The 15,473-nt window shown below is 34.3% G+C and overlaps 2 protein-coding genes across 2 annotated transcripts; both read right to left on the bottom strand.

The window, feature by feature from the left end:
* Positions 1–1,007: 1,007 nt before the first annotated feature.
* On the bottom strand, positions 1,008–6,367 carry LOC105346493 (LON peptidase N-terminal domain and RING finger protein 1). The gene is made up of 11 exons (XM_011455063.4): positions 5,679–6,367; positions 5,107–5,225; positions 4,788–4,910; positions 4,217–4,465; positions 4,031–4,103; positions 3,772–3,945; positions 3,419–3,612; positions 2,926–3,047; positions 2,549–2,719; positions 1,873–2,063; positions 1,008–1,625 (listed from the first exon to the last, which is right to left on the bottom strand). Exons 1-11 carry the CDS (start codon positions 6,265–6,267, stop codon positions 1,339–1,341), a joined length of 2,292 nt encoding a protein of 763 aa, XP_011453365.3. The 5' UTR covers positions 6,268–6,367; the 3' UTR covers positions 1,008–1,338.
* Positions 6,368–8,585: 2,218 nt separating this feature from the next.
* On the bottom strand, positions 8,586–13,222 carry LOC136272752 (piggyBac transposable element-derived protein 4-like). Its single transcript, XM_066075233.1, has 5 exons — positions 12,390–13,222; positions 10,492–10,690; positions 10,060–10,343; positions 9,761–9,942; positions 8,586–9,003 (listed from the first exon to the last, which is right to left on the bottom strand). Exons 1-3 carry the CDS (start codon positions 13,028–13,030, stop codon positions 10,125–10,127), a joined length of 1,059 nt encoding a protein of 352 aa, XP_065931305.1. The 5' UTR covers positions 13,031–13,222; the 3' UTR covers positions 8,586–9,003; positions 9,761–9,942; positions 10,060–10,124.
* Between the last annotated feature and the right edge of the window lie 2,251 nt (positions 13,223–15,473).

Here is a 15,473-nt window from a genome sequence, read left to right as displayed (position 1 = left end):
AGTCCCGGCCAGGGAGGAGGTGGAGCTCCAATACAGCGAATTTCCCTGTGCTATATGTATATCTAATCTTTCACTACGTGCTGGTATATGTCAATTTGAGAGTTACTGCAATGTTTATGTTTATAAATTAATTATTTATTTACTGTGAACAAAACACACACACGCAAAATAGAAAATAAAATAAAAACAATATATCCGAACACTTAGGTATCGTATATTTTTATTGAATCAATGTAAAAACTTTGTCGCATTCAAATAATAATTAACATGTTTAAACAATCAAATGATGACATCCATCCACACAGACCACTATATACTAGATTGGTCAACTCTGAGGGTTTATCCTGCCCAATGACAAGACCAACATGATTTGACATGGACATTATGAGGGTAAAACTACACGACAAAACAGTGGACATTTGGAAAATTTCCATCATTTTATTCTGTATAACTACAGGACTCCCCCAGATCAATTCTTGGTAACACAATCAAAATACTGTGAAATTAAATATTGTAGCTCTTATAAAAAGCTCCAAAGCAAATTTACAGCCAATTATGAATCCAGTGTTACATATATTACAACCATAAAAAGAAAACAAGATACAAAAATATACATTGAATATTTGACCTGAAAGGTTTGAAGAAATATCACAGTTCAAAGGTACTCATTGCAGACCATATTAATCAAAGTAAATCAATCGACAGACACAGAAGCTCATCCTGATTAGATAGTTAAATTATTCATTTAAATATAATTATCGATTTACCCTCAATATACCTGGTATCAAACAATGCTTTTGCACACAATCTCCCATACCGAATGCTGTAGTTGCTTTTAACAGGTAAAATTTCATTTTAAAGTTTTAGTTAAAACAGTCCATGTCAAGAAGAGGTATCCAACATAAAAACTCCAACACTTGTAAAATCATTTTTGGCAAACTGTAGTAACTTAACCGTTCTCTTCTATGACAATTATCGGTATCGGCATTTTCTATATCACTAAAGTAAATAAGTAAATATACTTATTCTTTACAAGCCTCATTTCAGTGAGTAGTTGTGACAAGATGCATTAACCAGTTGATAAAAACACATAAACAAAGACACCTCTCTCACTACCCATACTCTCACAAATACAGCATCTCTCTTAAGATACAAATCTTCCTACAGCATTCAAACATCTGGATAAGAAAATGGATAGTCTAAAATATAAATATAAAATATAAATGAGAAGATTGTTCAGATTACAACTTGAATAAATAAAGCAATAACTATAACGAGCCCTATCACTATCTGGTAGTTAAATGGGAGGTAATTCAGGAAATAAGGTATCTTCCATAGTCATGAACTCTGCCGTCTTTTAATGTACTCCACCACTCTCAGTATGCCCTCTAACCGCTCCTTGTAGGAGGTCATTGCCAGCATTTTTAACTGGATCCTAGGATCCAGAGGGAGAACTGGCAGGACTTTCCATAGCCAAGCAGTGCTGTTAGGATTACCCTGAAAATCAGCGTCGTAGGAGGGAAAGCCGCCAAAATGGCGACTGATCTGATTTCTCTGTATTCCTGGGAGGTTTTCAAACCAGCTTTTCACTTCACTGTAGGTCTTTTCTTGCAGTTTGTTAACAGCTGAATTTGGAAAAAAGAAAATTATTGTAACATTTCTGTTTTTATTGTTACATTAATGTTTAGACTTACAATATTTCTCTACATCCTCATACTAAAGAAACTGAACAATCAATTCTTACAGCTTTCTAAATAACTGATTTAAAATGTGATAGTTAATTTGCTCATTATCACTTTTTCAATGAGTAACAACAACATTTTCTAAATTTAGATGAGTGGAAAGAAACAAATACAATAGGTCATAATCTACCTTCCATATCCTTTTCTTTAACTACTACATCCCTCAGGAACTCAACGTTTGCAGTGTTGTACCCATCTCGATGTCCCTTGGATAAAACTCGAAATCTCCGTCCTCCAATACAATCCACCAGGGACCGGCCATCAGGGAAGAACTGGACATCTCTGATCTCCAACATACAGCCAAACTCCGAAAACTCATCCCTGTGAACAAAAATATAACTGGTTGTTAATAATTTTGCAACTGCAACAAGCATGCTAAAAATTTAAAGTTTCACGAACTGGATTAATCTAATTTCAGAGAGAACCAGAACTAGAAAAAATAATTCTTTTTTTTTTTAACTCATTTGTCAAATAAAACCATTAAAATTTTGTTAAGCATACCATTACAAAGTTCTGTTGGCATCATTACCATATTACATAACACTATTTAGCAGGTACTATCTTTTTATATGTCTTTTTTATCTGGGTTTCACTGACTTCCATTGGAAATACTAGCACTTTAGTCAACTCATTTAGTGTTTTACTAATTAGTTAAAAAACCTTAATTCCCATCTATTTTTCGATCATTTTAAAACATGACTTCCATGAAAATTAAAAAGGCAAGGAACCAGTTTAACTGAAAACCCATTGTGTAGGAGAAACAAAAACTAGCAGTATATAGAAAATATAAAAATGTTCACACATACTCTGATTCTCCATCTGCAATGCACATGCCAAACTGGCGAGTCCCTGCTTCCATACATTGTCTTATCATCAGTCGATATCGAGGTTCAAATATGTGCAGTGGGCAGGACACTCCAGGGAAAGCCATGGCGCAAATAAAAATGGGGATGTGATGTCTTTCATCTTCACCCATCCTGAAGTGAAAAGAAACTCAATTTTATACTTTCATGTCAACAATTAAAAACTCAACAAAAAAACTTACTCCAAAAACTTACACTTGAATCTTGGAAGATTCAATAACGTTTTATACTTTTCATTTACCAAAGATTTCCTCAACAATTATTGGAGCAAAGAAACACTTTTTTTTTATTATTTGTTATGTTAATATATCTGAACTTACTTGGCAAGTTCTGCAATTTCATCTTCATGAAGTTTTTTCCTTGCTTCATATTCTTTTTGGAAATATGTTTTAATAATATTTTCCAAAGATTCATCTCGAGTCTGACGCCTCTCAGCCAAATACTGTTTCACAAATGAAAAAGAAATACTAAGAATAAATATAATGCCAAATATATTAACAATCTTCAATTTCTACAGCCAAAAATTTTATAACAGTATGTGACATACAATTATTTTAATTTCCATTGCAAGATTTGAAAAGGTTCTTAACTTATTTTATTTAATTCAAAGTAAATTATATTCCCTTTTTCAAATGGCAGTAAAATCAATAAATTTGACAGCATTTGACCCATTGCAGTGCCTAACAAACATCACTAATTGTTTAAAATTTGAGGCCTAAATTAAGAGATATTTAAACACATATGAATCAATGAACTTCATAAAAAAAACACATTGTTTATATGTTAGTAACATTGAAGTGCAACAGGGCTTACCTCAGCCAATGTGCTTTTGCATAGAGGACAGTTGCTTTGGTGATCTAGACACCTGTCTAGACAGGGACGACAAAAGGAGTGTCCGCATGGGGTGGTTACTGGTTCATACAGCAGTCGATAACACAAACTGCATTCAAAGTCTTCAACATTCACCAAGATTTTGCTAATATCCATTGGTACAATTTCTTCAGACTCTACAAAGCAGAAATTTTGTAAGTTTTACAACATATGATATGTAAATAATTAATGATTATCGCTATGAAATTCATTGATCAACTGATATTTTTAATACACATAATATTTTTCAAACTTAATAAATTTTATACGCCTAAGAATTGTTTCCCTAAACTTACTTTGTTGTTTTTGCGGTGATTCCTGTGGGGACAGTGGTGGTTGGGTGGTGCTCGGTTCTCTGGCCCGCTTCCTGTTGATGTCAATGTTCCTACCAGAGGGCGAGTGTGAACGTGACCTTGAACCTCGACAGAAAAAGACTGGCGACTCTGATCTGCTGCTTGGTTCTGATGCACCTGATGAAATTCATTCCATTCATAAATAAAATCTACATCAAATCAGAAAATTTAATCTCTGTGATAGGGCAAAGCCTGTACATACTTTTAAAATTTAAGGGAAGGACATTGTTGTCATTCTGACCAAAGGAAACATGCCCAGATGAACACTGTTCCTCCTACAAAAATGAGCAAAAAGTGATTATTTCATCCATAGATTTTTCAAGTCAAACACCATTTCTTTCAAAATAGGCTTTAACAGAAATGCAAAAACAGTACTTGCAATACCTACCATATCAACATGATCAAAGCTTGGTTTGACTTCTTCTTGTTCAAGTAAGAAGTTGGTGGCACTGCAGAGGGTTTCATCGATGATGTCCTTGAGTTGCTCCAATTTGTGGACGGTCATGTGAGGTAGAAGAAGAGAGGAGCTGAAGTTGGCCCGAATCAGTCGAGTCAGCAGTGAAGGGTTAAACTGATTCTTTAAAGCCAAAGCTTTGACATCATCATCTGGGAATGGGGACAGAATCTTGTGCAGAGACTGAAATAAATTATACGTTTATAGTGACCTACTGTTACATGTTCAAGGATTGTTTTGATATGTTAAGAATTTTTTCCCTCCCATAAAGATTGGTAAGACTATTGATACCAATTGAAATATATTTTACATTTTGACATTGCCATAGAAATCATAATGTTTGAATCAATTTTCTTCATCTTGATGACAGTACTACCATAGATTGGCACATAGGCATGAATAGAGAGCAACCAAATTAATAATGAAAAAAACAATGGTTTTAAAATACACCCAGAAATATTTTATTATGTCATAATGTGTGGAATATTCAAAGTATTTTACTTACTTTAGCAAGGAAATCTTTTGCTGCCTGAACTTCAGAGTCTAATGCTAGACATTGTAGCAATGACACCACAGCATCTTCAAACAGATTCAAGCCAAACTGGGAACAACCCTTCCTGAAGTATCCCTATTAGGTTTGAAAAAAGTGATACATATAATTAAAAACTTATCAATTATGATAATAATATACTAAATTCTAAATTATCTTATACATTTCAAATGTTGCTCAAACATCCTACTGAAGTAAAAAGACACAGTTCCTCATACTCATAATTCATCTATAAAAATTGAAAATAAAGATAGAGATGTAAAAAGAATCTTACTTTAGGCCAATCAGGTCGAAGTTTGATCACTTTTTCTGCATCTTGCAGAGCCTCACTATAGCGATCAAGACAGGCAAATGCATGGGAACGATTGCTCAGTAACAAATGATCATTTGGAGCTGTAAAACAAATTTTCAGATTTCCAATATCATGGTCTTAACTCTTCACTGATAATATGGAAGGAAAAAGCGCACTTCAATGATGCAAAGAAAACCCTTTATAATTGACTGCAAGGTGAGGCAATTTTGTATACTTTTTAACTTTGAAAAACTGGAAATTATCATATAATGTCAAACATGTTACAACAGTCTGTGATCAACAGCTTTGAAATCTATTATTAAAATCATTTTGAACCTAAGTTTTAATTTCCAGATGCATAGCAATTGTGAATAACTAACGGAAAAGTCATTACAATTAGCTTTGATGATTCAAATTCCTATTTTCTCATAAATAATCAAAGTGAAAGTAGACTTGTGGACATTTTTAACCCAACCGGAAGTTAGATTGTTACAAAACAACCATCTTCCGGATTGTGTTTCATAACTTACTTTTGGTTTAAAATTAATACTTACACAATTCAATGGCTAAACTGTACATTTCAATCGATCTATCGTATTTTCTTCTTTCAAAAAACTTATTCCCTTCAGATTTCAAACACGAAGCTTTACTTTCATTAGGGAACCAACTTTCGATTAATCTCATCAGTAACACGTTGGATTTAAAATTTGAAGTCCTCACTAAATGATGAAGAGTACCACATGTTCTACATGCTTTTGATTGATCTCTTTCGAAACATTTTCTACAATAAGTGTGTCCGCACGGAATAGTCACTGGTTCATTAAAAAGTCCCCTGCATATAGTGCATGTAAACATGAAACTTTTGCTCATATTTGCACTTGTGGCAATACTGTCCTGCTTTACAGCGTTCACAAGAGCTGAAACCAAATGTTTTAAAGATGACTGGGTCAAGTTTCCGAGTCTGAAAGCACTCGCATACGTATCAAAAGCTTTTTCAAAGTGACCACACGAGGCAAAACTGTCAGCCAGTCCTATGCATAGTTCCAAGGATGGTCCGTTTTCTTTTATCGTCCGCTCATAAATTTCCACTGCTAGTTGGAAATTCTGAGTATTGAATGCTTCTTTCGCTAAATCAACCATCATTGACTGTGGCTGATCCACTCTTCCTCACTCACAGTAGATCCATCGGTGTAAAGTACGGTTACTGTGATGTTTGCAACTTATGTAATGTATCACGTGGTTTGTAGCTATGCGCTGATTGGTCATATTTCCTTTTCTGGGGTCGCGACAGGGTTTGTTATGAAAGCAGAAATTTTATAATCATTTATGTTATATACCCGCACCAGTATATTAAATTGTATAATAATTAATTCGTGATATTAATATGATAACTATGAAGATCTGCAGTAAATACTATAGTAAGATCAGGGACGTGTATACGTCCCGTGTAAGATAAACAGTTTATATTAAACATTTTTCCCCCGAAAGGTGTGGAAATCGATATTGATGTGTACTGGTCAACAAGTGAGCATTTGAGGTAAAAAAAAAAACGACGAAGTCCGAAGAATCTTAATATATATATAACTATTTTATCTGACATATCATAACCTACGCTGTTTGATGTTTAGTAAAACTTACGGGGTCTTTAACGAAAACGCCGATTATATGAGACTTTTAATTATATACCGACACCAGTCACCGTTTCATGAAAAGCACTTGATTTAATTAAACCCCATGTAGGCCAGATATGTTATTTATTTAAAAATATTTTCCATGTGTTACTTCTCTGTAATGTTATATCTACTCTCCCCAATATCTTCAACAATCAATCGCATTTCTTATTACATTAAGAACACATTTATATAGGTCTTTAATTTGGTTATATAATGAATGAGGCCATACATTAGAATTTACATATTACAATTATTTTGCTTACATTGTTTGTCATTGAGTCAGTAATTACTTGTTTTTATTTTTCTGTTACTACGTATTTAGGCCGTTCTAGTTGTATAGCAAGTGTGAAGCGCAGATTTTGAAACCTATAGAGCCAACATCACGTTCAGATCCCCACGTGTCGTAAGATATAAATAGTCCGCCACATGTCCATCTTAAATCCAGGTCAATACATGTACAGCATATATCATTGATAAAAACTTTCATACAGGTAAGAGGAAAGGCAAGAACTTTCGCTCTGATTTTAGTAGTTTCTTTATCCCTGTTTTTTACGTAGCATACATTGCCAACAAATCGTATGATGTAGGCTATAGGTTCTTTGATAGATACGATCAGAAATATAGATTTGTATTAAGTCGTTATACATGTGCAACCAATGTCAGGAAAATTACGAAAATTTGATATATTAAAATTGCACGGTTATGTATAGATGGCATTGTAATGCAAAAGAAAGGAGTATATGAAATATCGTGCTAATCATACATGCATTGATATATATATGTAAAGCTTTAGTGAAAAAAGGTTTTTAAATGAAATTAAATTCTCTTGACCAATTTCGGTTCATTTGATATATATATATATATATATATATATATATATATATATATATATATATATATATATATATAGATAAAAATTAAATAAGAAAACACGAAAAACGTTCAATATAGCTTAACCCTTTCAACGCCGATAGTCAGTAACGTATGTAACGTCATCTTGCCATACAGTGACGTCAACGTTAAGTAATGCGGTAAAACGCGACGTCGAGTTGCAACGTAAAAAGTCGCACCTGCTTATTTCATAAACATATTATGCACACCAATACTGTATTTATTTAAGGAATGAATTCAATATTTATTTGTTTTATACGATATAAAATGGTTTGGGGCAGTTTACGCTTTATAAACCGCGAAGCGGTTTATAAAAAAGCGTAAACTGTTCCAAACCATTTTATATCGTATAAAACTAATAAATATTGAATTCATTGCTTATAATTTAATTTTTTTTACTCTTCATTGTAGATAAAAACGGTAATTTGACCTTTAAAATGACGTAAAATTGTACAAAATTCAAACGTAACGTCAGGCGTATTGATACTTTTTTGACGTTAATCTTACTATGACGTAGGCAACATTCTTTATACGATATAAAATAATTTTTTAGCCAATCAGAAAGCGCGTTACAACCAGAATTAAATTATTACTCTTTAAATAAATTCAATATTTCATCATACCTATTTCTATGTCTATCAGATATAAGTTAAAAATCTTGTTTCAACGTAAGCAGAGAGCAGAGAAGTAAGTTAAAGTCAACATGTGAGTATAACGTATATAACGTCTGTATTTCGTTTAAATCTTCCAGATTTTTTTTGCATTCAAAATGCAATAAAAATCAATTGTATAATGGATGCAATATTTTACAAATTATTACAACATTTAGTCTCTCCGTCTCTCTCTCTCTCTCTCTCTCTCTCTCTCTCTCTCTCTCTCTCTCTCTCTCTCCTCTCTCTCTCTCTCTCTCTCTGCTTTTCATTTTCCCCTTTTACACAGTCCCCTTATTTCTCTTTCGCTATTGTTGTCATTTATTTAAAATGAATGCGGGTGTGGTAAAGCCTAAAGCAGCGGTCGACACACAGCCCCACCTCAAAGTCTTGACACCACCACTGGATGCGTGTTTTCTTGAAGCGGTCATTTCCAGCACACACCACGCACTTCTTCCTTTTCCCTTCTGGAATGACGGACGGGAAATGCCTCTCGGTGAGCCTCGCCAAGGTTCTGTGCTGTACAGGCACCACTCTCGTCTGTCTGTTTCTGCTACCCTGCCTGTATCCCCCTATCAATTCCTGGCAGAGTTGCTGATGGAATTTTAGATGGTTCAATTTTTGCTGAACCAGGAAAGTGTCGCAGTAGCAAATGAATGCGTTAACTGAAAAACAATTATGAAATGTTTATGGTTGTATGAGATACCTCTATATTGTGACATACTTTCTATCGAAATAAACAATAAAATCAAGTAAAATTATTTTTTCCCCTCAAAATCATTAGCTAACAGTGTAGCGCAATGGGTCAGTGGCCCGTTTCACAAAGCATACGTAGGACTAAGTTATATATTAGGAAAGAACTTTTTCCTAAGTTCATTACTTATCCGTTTCACTATTCAAGTCTCACCTTATGAAATTACTAAGTTATGTCTTAACTTTAAGACAGGTAAACCGATGTCTTAGGAACATGGCGACTGTTTATATATAATGAAATGAATTACATGCATAATAAAGTTGAACAAAAATACAAGAAAAAACGAATTATTAGGACTTGTTCACTTAAATTCTTAACTGAAAACTTTAGAACTATCAAAATATACATATATTTCTTCAATTAATTTCTTTTGTGTATACTTTTAATTTTAACATTTTTTTAAGATTATCTGGTCGCACGCGCAGATGGTTTGTGGGTATTGTTAAAGCTAGTGCACTGACGATAATCTTAGGAAAGCTTTGTGAAACGGGCCCCAGAGCTCGAACTATGAATCTGTAGAAGTCATGAGTTCGAATCATGATGGTTTTTTTTACACTTACCTTCATTTCTGAATCTTAAATAAGTTAACCTATATGTTTGCGATTTTTCGTGTACCATCAACACTAAAACAGTTTAATTTTTAATGGAAATATGAAATCACACAATACCCGCTGCTGTGACAAGACTGTGAAAGAGGAGCTTTCTCCACATTTTTAGACTTTTGAACTGGGGTTCAAACTGTAGAATTAATTGGTCCCCCAGATCGACTCCTCCCATTGTGTGGTTGTATGTTTCAACAACTGCTGGTATAGAGATGTCTCGTCCTTTGCCATTTGTTGTCTGTACAAATCTGTTGCAAATAATATTTTTCATTAGAATTATAGATATTGCAGAGAAAGGGGAGGGGGCGTATTTATTCGTCAAACGACGGCGTGGTGAATCAAATCTAAATACAACATGTACGTACCGTGGGGAACCGGTTGTAGTCAGAAATGAAACTACTCTTCTGTCTGCCCAAAGAATTGCCATGACTCAACCCCGTGTTTTCACGTGAATCTCTCCTTTCTGAATTGGTGTGATTTTGAAACTGGAAGGCATCCCCTTTCGAGTTTTTATGACCGTGCCGGTACTGTGAGTCCCCTTATCCAGAAGGTCGTAGACGAGAGCAGGGCTTGTGAAAAAGCTGTCGTAAGTGACGTGGTGATCCTTGTAAAAGTGAGGTTCCATCAGATCCATCACTGCCTGATAACCCTAGGGAAAATTCCTTATTACCATTAGCAGGGTGCGTTTCATATCATTTCTGGGATTAAAATTAGCTACAAATACTTGTGCATTATATTGAAATAATTAAGATATAACCAACATGTTTAACAAAAGCGCGCATTAAAGGACAACATACTTGTCCATTCGGACTACGGCGTTCATTCCTACTTCCTTTGTAAACATTGATGTGGTGCGTGTACCCGGTGATGGAGTCTGACAACACCCAGAGCTTTATACCCCATCGGTGGGCCTTCTTGTTGGAAATATACTGCTTTAACTGATGCCTGCCTTTAAAGCCAACCATGCGTTCGTCTACACAGACATCTTGATTTAGACTTGAAAGAACATAATTAAATCAGGAAATATTAACAAAAAAGTGACCAAGGCTTAACTAGTATTGACTATACATATTAATTTCTGACAATTATCCAAAGCATGAGACATTGTTTTTTTTATTACTTTGTAATTCATTGCACGTGTACGAAGTACATGTGTTTGCAGTGTAGTATTCAAGAAGTTTTTTTCATCAATTTAAATGATGATAAAATAATTATAAAAGCAGCAACATTTTGCTCGGGGAAGTATTTTTAAGCGAGCGCTCTGAGAGTTTTCTTTGGGGGGGGGGGGGGGGGGTTTAATGAGTTGGAATAAACAACATATCGCTGGGTTTAAGCATTTGATAAAATAGAAATGGGAATACTTTTTTCTCGCTTACACATAGTTTTAATTTCCAAAGGTCTTGTCTTTATTGAAGTTTAAAGTATGTGTGTTGTATTTGACAAAACCCATGCCTGCATGATACGCGAAATACATATGAGAAACTCGGGGATAATTGGAATTTTATTAATCTAACTAAATAATTTATATACATGTACATGTATCAAATTTTAACGGCTTATGAGGTGTTTTTTTTTAAATTTAGTTATTAGCGAGAGCATTAAAAAAATATGTGCCGAAATCCCCATTGGTCAGTTTGCTGCGTGCACTTGCTTTTGTAAGCGCCCGATAAAAATTTACATCTGACAAGAACAATGCCATGTTACAACGCTCTTTTAAAAATGTTGCACTTTGAATTAATATAATTGTAATCGACATTTTGGTATACTATAGTTTTGTGAATTTCTTGTAGTATAATTGGATGCATTAACACGTTTATTTAGGAAAATGTCCATTACACAATTGGATAAAAGGTTTCTATCAATTTTATACATGGTTTTCAGCCTGGAAATTTTCTTTTTACTATCGTGTCCCACTCTGTTTCGAAATAAAGAGATTCTCTAGACGCAAAAATAGATAATCCTGTGACAATCTTGCTGCATTGTATTTGTTCTAACTTTGACTTCCTAATAAGTTTAAATTTGAGTTTTTTTCTGTAATTCCAATGTCTTTTGTGCATTTGCTAAAATTGTTCAGGGTTTGGTCGAATTGATTGAATTTTTTATAACAATGAATAATTGTTTTAACCTTGTTTAGCTCAATAGGATAAACTTAAATAGCTCAATGGGGTATATTCAAATAGGTCAATGGGATATATTTAAAAAAGAACCAAATTCATTCTAAGCTAACTTGATAAACAGTTTCTTGATTCTTTTCTCATAAGCTTACACAGTTTTACACATAAAGAACTACTCGGGAGGTTTGAAATACCCATAAAGTGCAAGGGGGGGGTGGGGGTAAATCTTGTTTAAGCTGTTCAAGAATTTGAAAATAACTATGAACTTTGTTTCAAATTTACTTTGAAATTCATAAAGAATATCTGACTGCAATTATTGTGATTTATATAAACAGATATGTGCGATTGCAAATATATTTACATATAAACATATAAAAGTAAATGATACATGTAGTAACAAACTGATATTTTACTATAAAAGTGCGTGTAATATATACGCGTAAAATTACCCTTACCGAAAACTTTCATAAATATTATCGCTTTCACGCTGAATTTAGCATTACCGGTACATTCAATATTCTAATAAGTTATCAATTTATTGATTGTGTGATCTGAGTTTCATTTATAAGTGTACAATTTACCTGTAGTTTTTACCAAATGTCTCATTTAGTATGTTGATGACAGGTGATATCTTATGTAGGGGATCATATCCCTCTTCGCCGGGCTCTGGAACATCTAAATTGTCACTGCAATGCAGAAACTGCAGGATGGCCTGGAAACGATTTCTTGACATAATTTTCCCAAAGTTTGGCGTTTCAAAAGACCACGCACGGGGGTTCGATTCCCAGTACGATTCAAATGTCGGCTTTTTCACAATCCCCATGCTCAACACTATTCCAATAAATGCAAGCATTTCGTCAGATGTCACAGGAACCCAGTTGCGAAATCGTGAATGTGGCCCCAATATTCTTGGAGGTCTGCTTTTTTGGGCGATTTTCTGGTCCGCATAACGATTTGTTTCTCTTACTAGAATATCTATTATATCATTATCATCATCGGCATGCAAGAATTTCACAAAAAAGTCCAGAATTGCCATACCAGGACCAAAGTTGACGGGCCCAGCATTTTCTGTAAAATCTGGCTCCGGCAGCTGTAATGTCTGGGGGTCAACTACACTAAACCATGGGCCTCTGAAAAAGGCAGCTTCTTCTTCACTTTCTAAGTCGGAAACGTCTTCGTCGGATGCGTCAACGTCAGACCCAGAATCAGAATTGTTCGCCATTGAAAATTGTAAGCGCAATAAAATGACGTCATATTTTGACGTCAATTTAGGGTAAAATGACGTCAATTTTAGCTATATCATACATACAATTTATAATATAACACAAACCTTTTATTTACGATCTGTTTATTTGGAACTTTTCCACACGTTTATAACTTTTTCGGATAAATTCTAGATAAGTATAAAAACCGACATTTACGTCGCTTTGGCATAACGACAAGTGACGACATTTTTGTCGCTTTGGCGTTGAAAGGGTTAAGCGCTTTCATTTTAAAATCTTCAGAAGCTATATAATGGTAACATAGTAACGTGACGTCAAAAAACTTGAACGTTGAACGGCAATGTCTATTATGACGTCATAGCTAGATTTAGCGGAAAAAAATATAATTTGCAACATAGTAGATAACATACAATTCAATACATTATTATTACAAACAGTTCAATTTGGGTTTAAAAATACGGATGAAAAGTTTTTCTTTTTCTCTTCTTTGTACATTACTGTCACTCAACAGTTTGTAAAATGGAAATATTTTAAACTGTTTATTGCCGCAAGTGTCCAAATGCTCACTTAACGGTATCTGTCGATATCCCGGGGTGTTTATGTGTTGTTTGTGTACACGCACACGGGCCCGAAGTGGATTGCTTGTTTCCCCAATATAGTACTCGTTGCAGCCTGGACATGTTATAACATATAATACATTCTTAGTGTCACATGACATGTCCGTCTTTACGATGAATTCTTTTCCGCTGAAGTCGTACTTAGATCCCTCTGTAATATGGTCACAGGTCCCGCATCGTGGGTTTCTACACTTAGTAACTGTGTGTTTAGTATCAAGATGGGAAGTGCACAATATTCGTTTTAGATTTTTAGGCTGACGTCTGCTGTTAATGAAGTTCACATCTTTGTAAATTTCTTTCGTGGATTGGTCGTTGATGAGGATATTATTAAACTGATGAATTATTGGCGTAATGTTCATATTTCTTGGATTAAAAGTATGTACAAATGGAATAATATCAATGGTTTTTTCCGGATGTTTACTGGCTAATAATTCCGATCTATCATACGTCCTGGCTTTACGAATTCCGTCGTCAATGAGACCTTCGGGATAACCTTGGTTAGTGAGGTAATGTTTGAGTTCCCCGAGGCGTATGTCTTGGGTGTTTTCATCGCTCACAATGGTACAAATACGTCGAGCTAAATTATATGGAATAGCAGTTTTTGTATGATGAGGGTGACACGAATTAAAATGAAGATATTGATGTGTGTCAGTTGTTTTGTAGTATATATCAGTAAAAAGTTTTGAATTTTTCTTTATAACCAGAACGTCCAAAAATGGTAATTTGGTGTCACTACTTTCTAAAGTAAATTTGATGTTGGGATCAAGGTTGTTCACAAGTTGATGAAATATCTTTAAATTTTCGTCACTATTATTCCATAAAATATAATAATAGAATATAATAATGTATTGAATTGTATGTTATCTACTATGTTGCAAATTATATTTTTTTCCGCTAAATCTAGCTATGACGTCATAATAGACATTGCCGTTCAACGTTCAAGTTTTTTGACGTCACGTTCCTATGTTACTATTACTTATTAGGTTAGTTACTGACTCACTACGGAAATATATTGGGTTGGTCAATCTCATAGATGGCGAGGCGAAGCCGAGCCTTCTATGAGATTGATCAACCCAATATATTTCCGTAGTGAGTCAGTAACTAACCTAATAAGTGTTTTGTTTTCTCGAGGACTATCAAGCGACATATTTATTCACAAATAGCGATGATCTACGCAAAGCCATGTACAAGATGCCTTACATCTCGTCCAATTTAACTCATTTAAACTCTTCAAAATTTTCATCTCACCTTTCAAATGCTCTTTCAAAATCTTTGCTTTACCCATGTTTACTTACAATGTTTTGTTGCTATTTAATTTCAAATGTTTTCTCCCTTTCCTCTGCAGAGATTTGAGCAAATTTCGTCGCTGCCATTTTGTTCTGCTCCAGACAAAACAATGTGACGTCAATATTCTAAGGGCAACTACTCTAATTTTAAAGAATTTCAAAGGGCAACAACTCCAAACACTTTAAGAACTTACAGCATGCAGTTTATGTATAAAATACTATGAAATGTCGAAATGAGTAAGCGAAGCGTCGACCAATGACGGCCATATTGCCTAATATTATTTCTCACAGAACAAATATAGAGATATATGAGGCAATCACGTGCTATGTTTAAACCAATGAAAATGTGACATTTCAGTCCAAGGGAAAACAATATTACTTATTAGGTTAGTTACTGACTCACTACGGAAATATATTGGGTTGATCAATCTCATAGATGGCGAGGCGAAGCCGAGTCGTCTATGAGATTGATCAACCCAATATATTTCCGTAGTGAGTCAGTAACTAACCTAATAAGTGTTTTGTTTTCCCGAGGACTG

Source organism: Magallana gigas, chromosome 2, assembly GCF_963853765.1.
Source record: "Magallana gigas chromosome 2, xbMagGiga1.1, whole genome shotgun sequence".
NCBI lineage: Eukaryota > Metazoa > Mollusca > Bivalvia > Ostreida > Ostreidae > Magallana > Magallana gigas.
The sequence above is the reverse complement of the archived record's forward strand: the minus strand, read 5'-3'. Positions and strand labels throughout refer to the sequence as shown.

Bases quoted from the DNA above. Each gene is read 5' to 3' on its own strand.
- LOC105346493 (XM_011455063.4), bottom strand. From the start codon at position 6,267: ATGATGGTTGATTTAGCGAAAGAAGCATTCAATACTCAGAATTTCCAA. The intron at 4,104-4,216 runs GTAGGTATTGCA...TCATTTTTGTAG, and splicing joins GCTTTGATCATGTTGATATG to GAGGAACAGTGTTCATCTGG. The intron at 2,720-2,925 runs GTAAGTTCAGAT...TTTTCACTTCAG, and splicing joins GAAATTGCAGAACTTGCCAA to GATGGGTGAAGATGAAAGAC.
- LOC136272752 (XM_066075233.1), bottom strand. From the start codon at position 13,030: ATGGCGAACAATTCTGATTCTGGGTCTGACGTTGACGCATCCGACGAA. The intron at 10,691-12,389 runs GTAAATTGTACA...TGTTCTTTCAAG, and splicing joins ACATTTGGTAAAAACTACAG to TCTAAATCAAGATGTCTGTG. The intron at 10,344-10,491 runs GTATGTTGTCCT...AATTTTCCCTAG, and splicing joins GCCGTAGTCCGAATGGACAA to GGTTATCAGGCAGTGATGGA.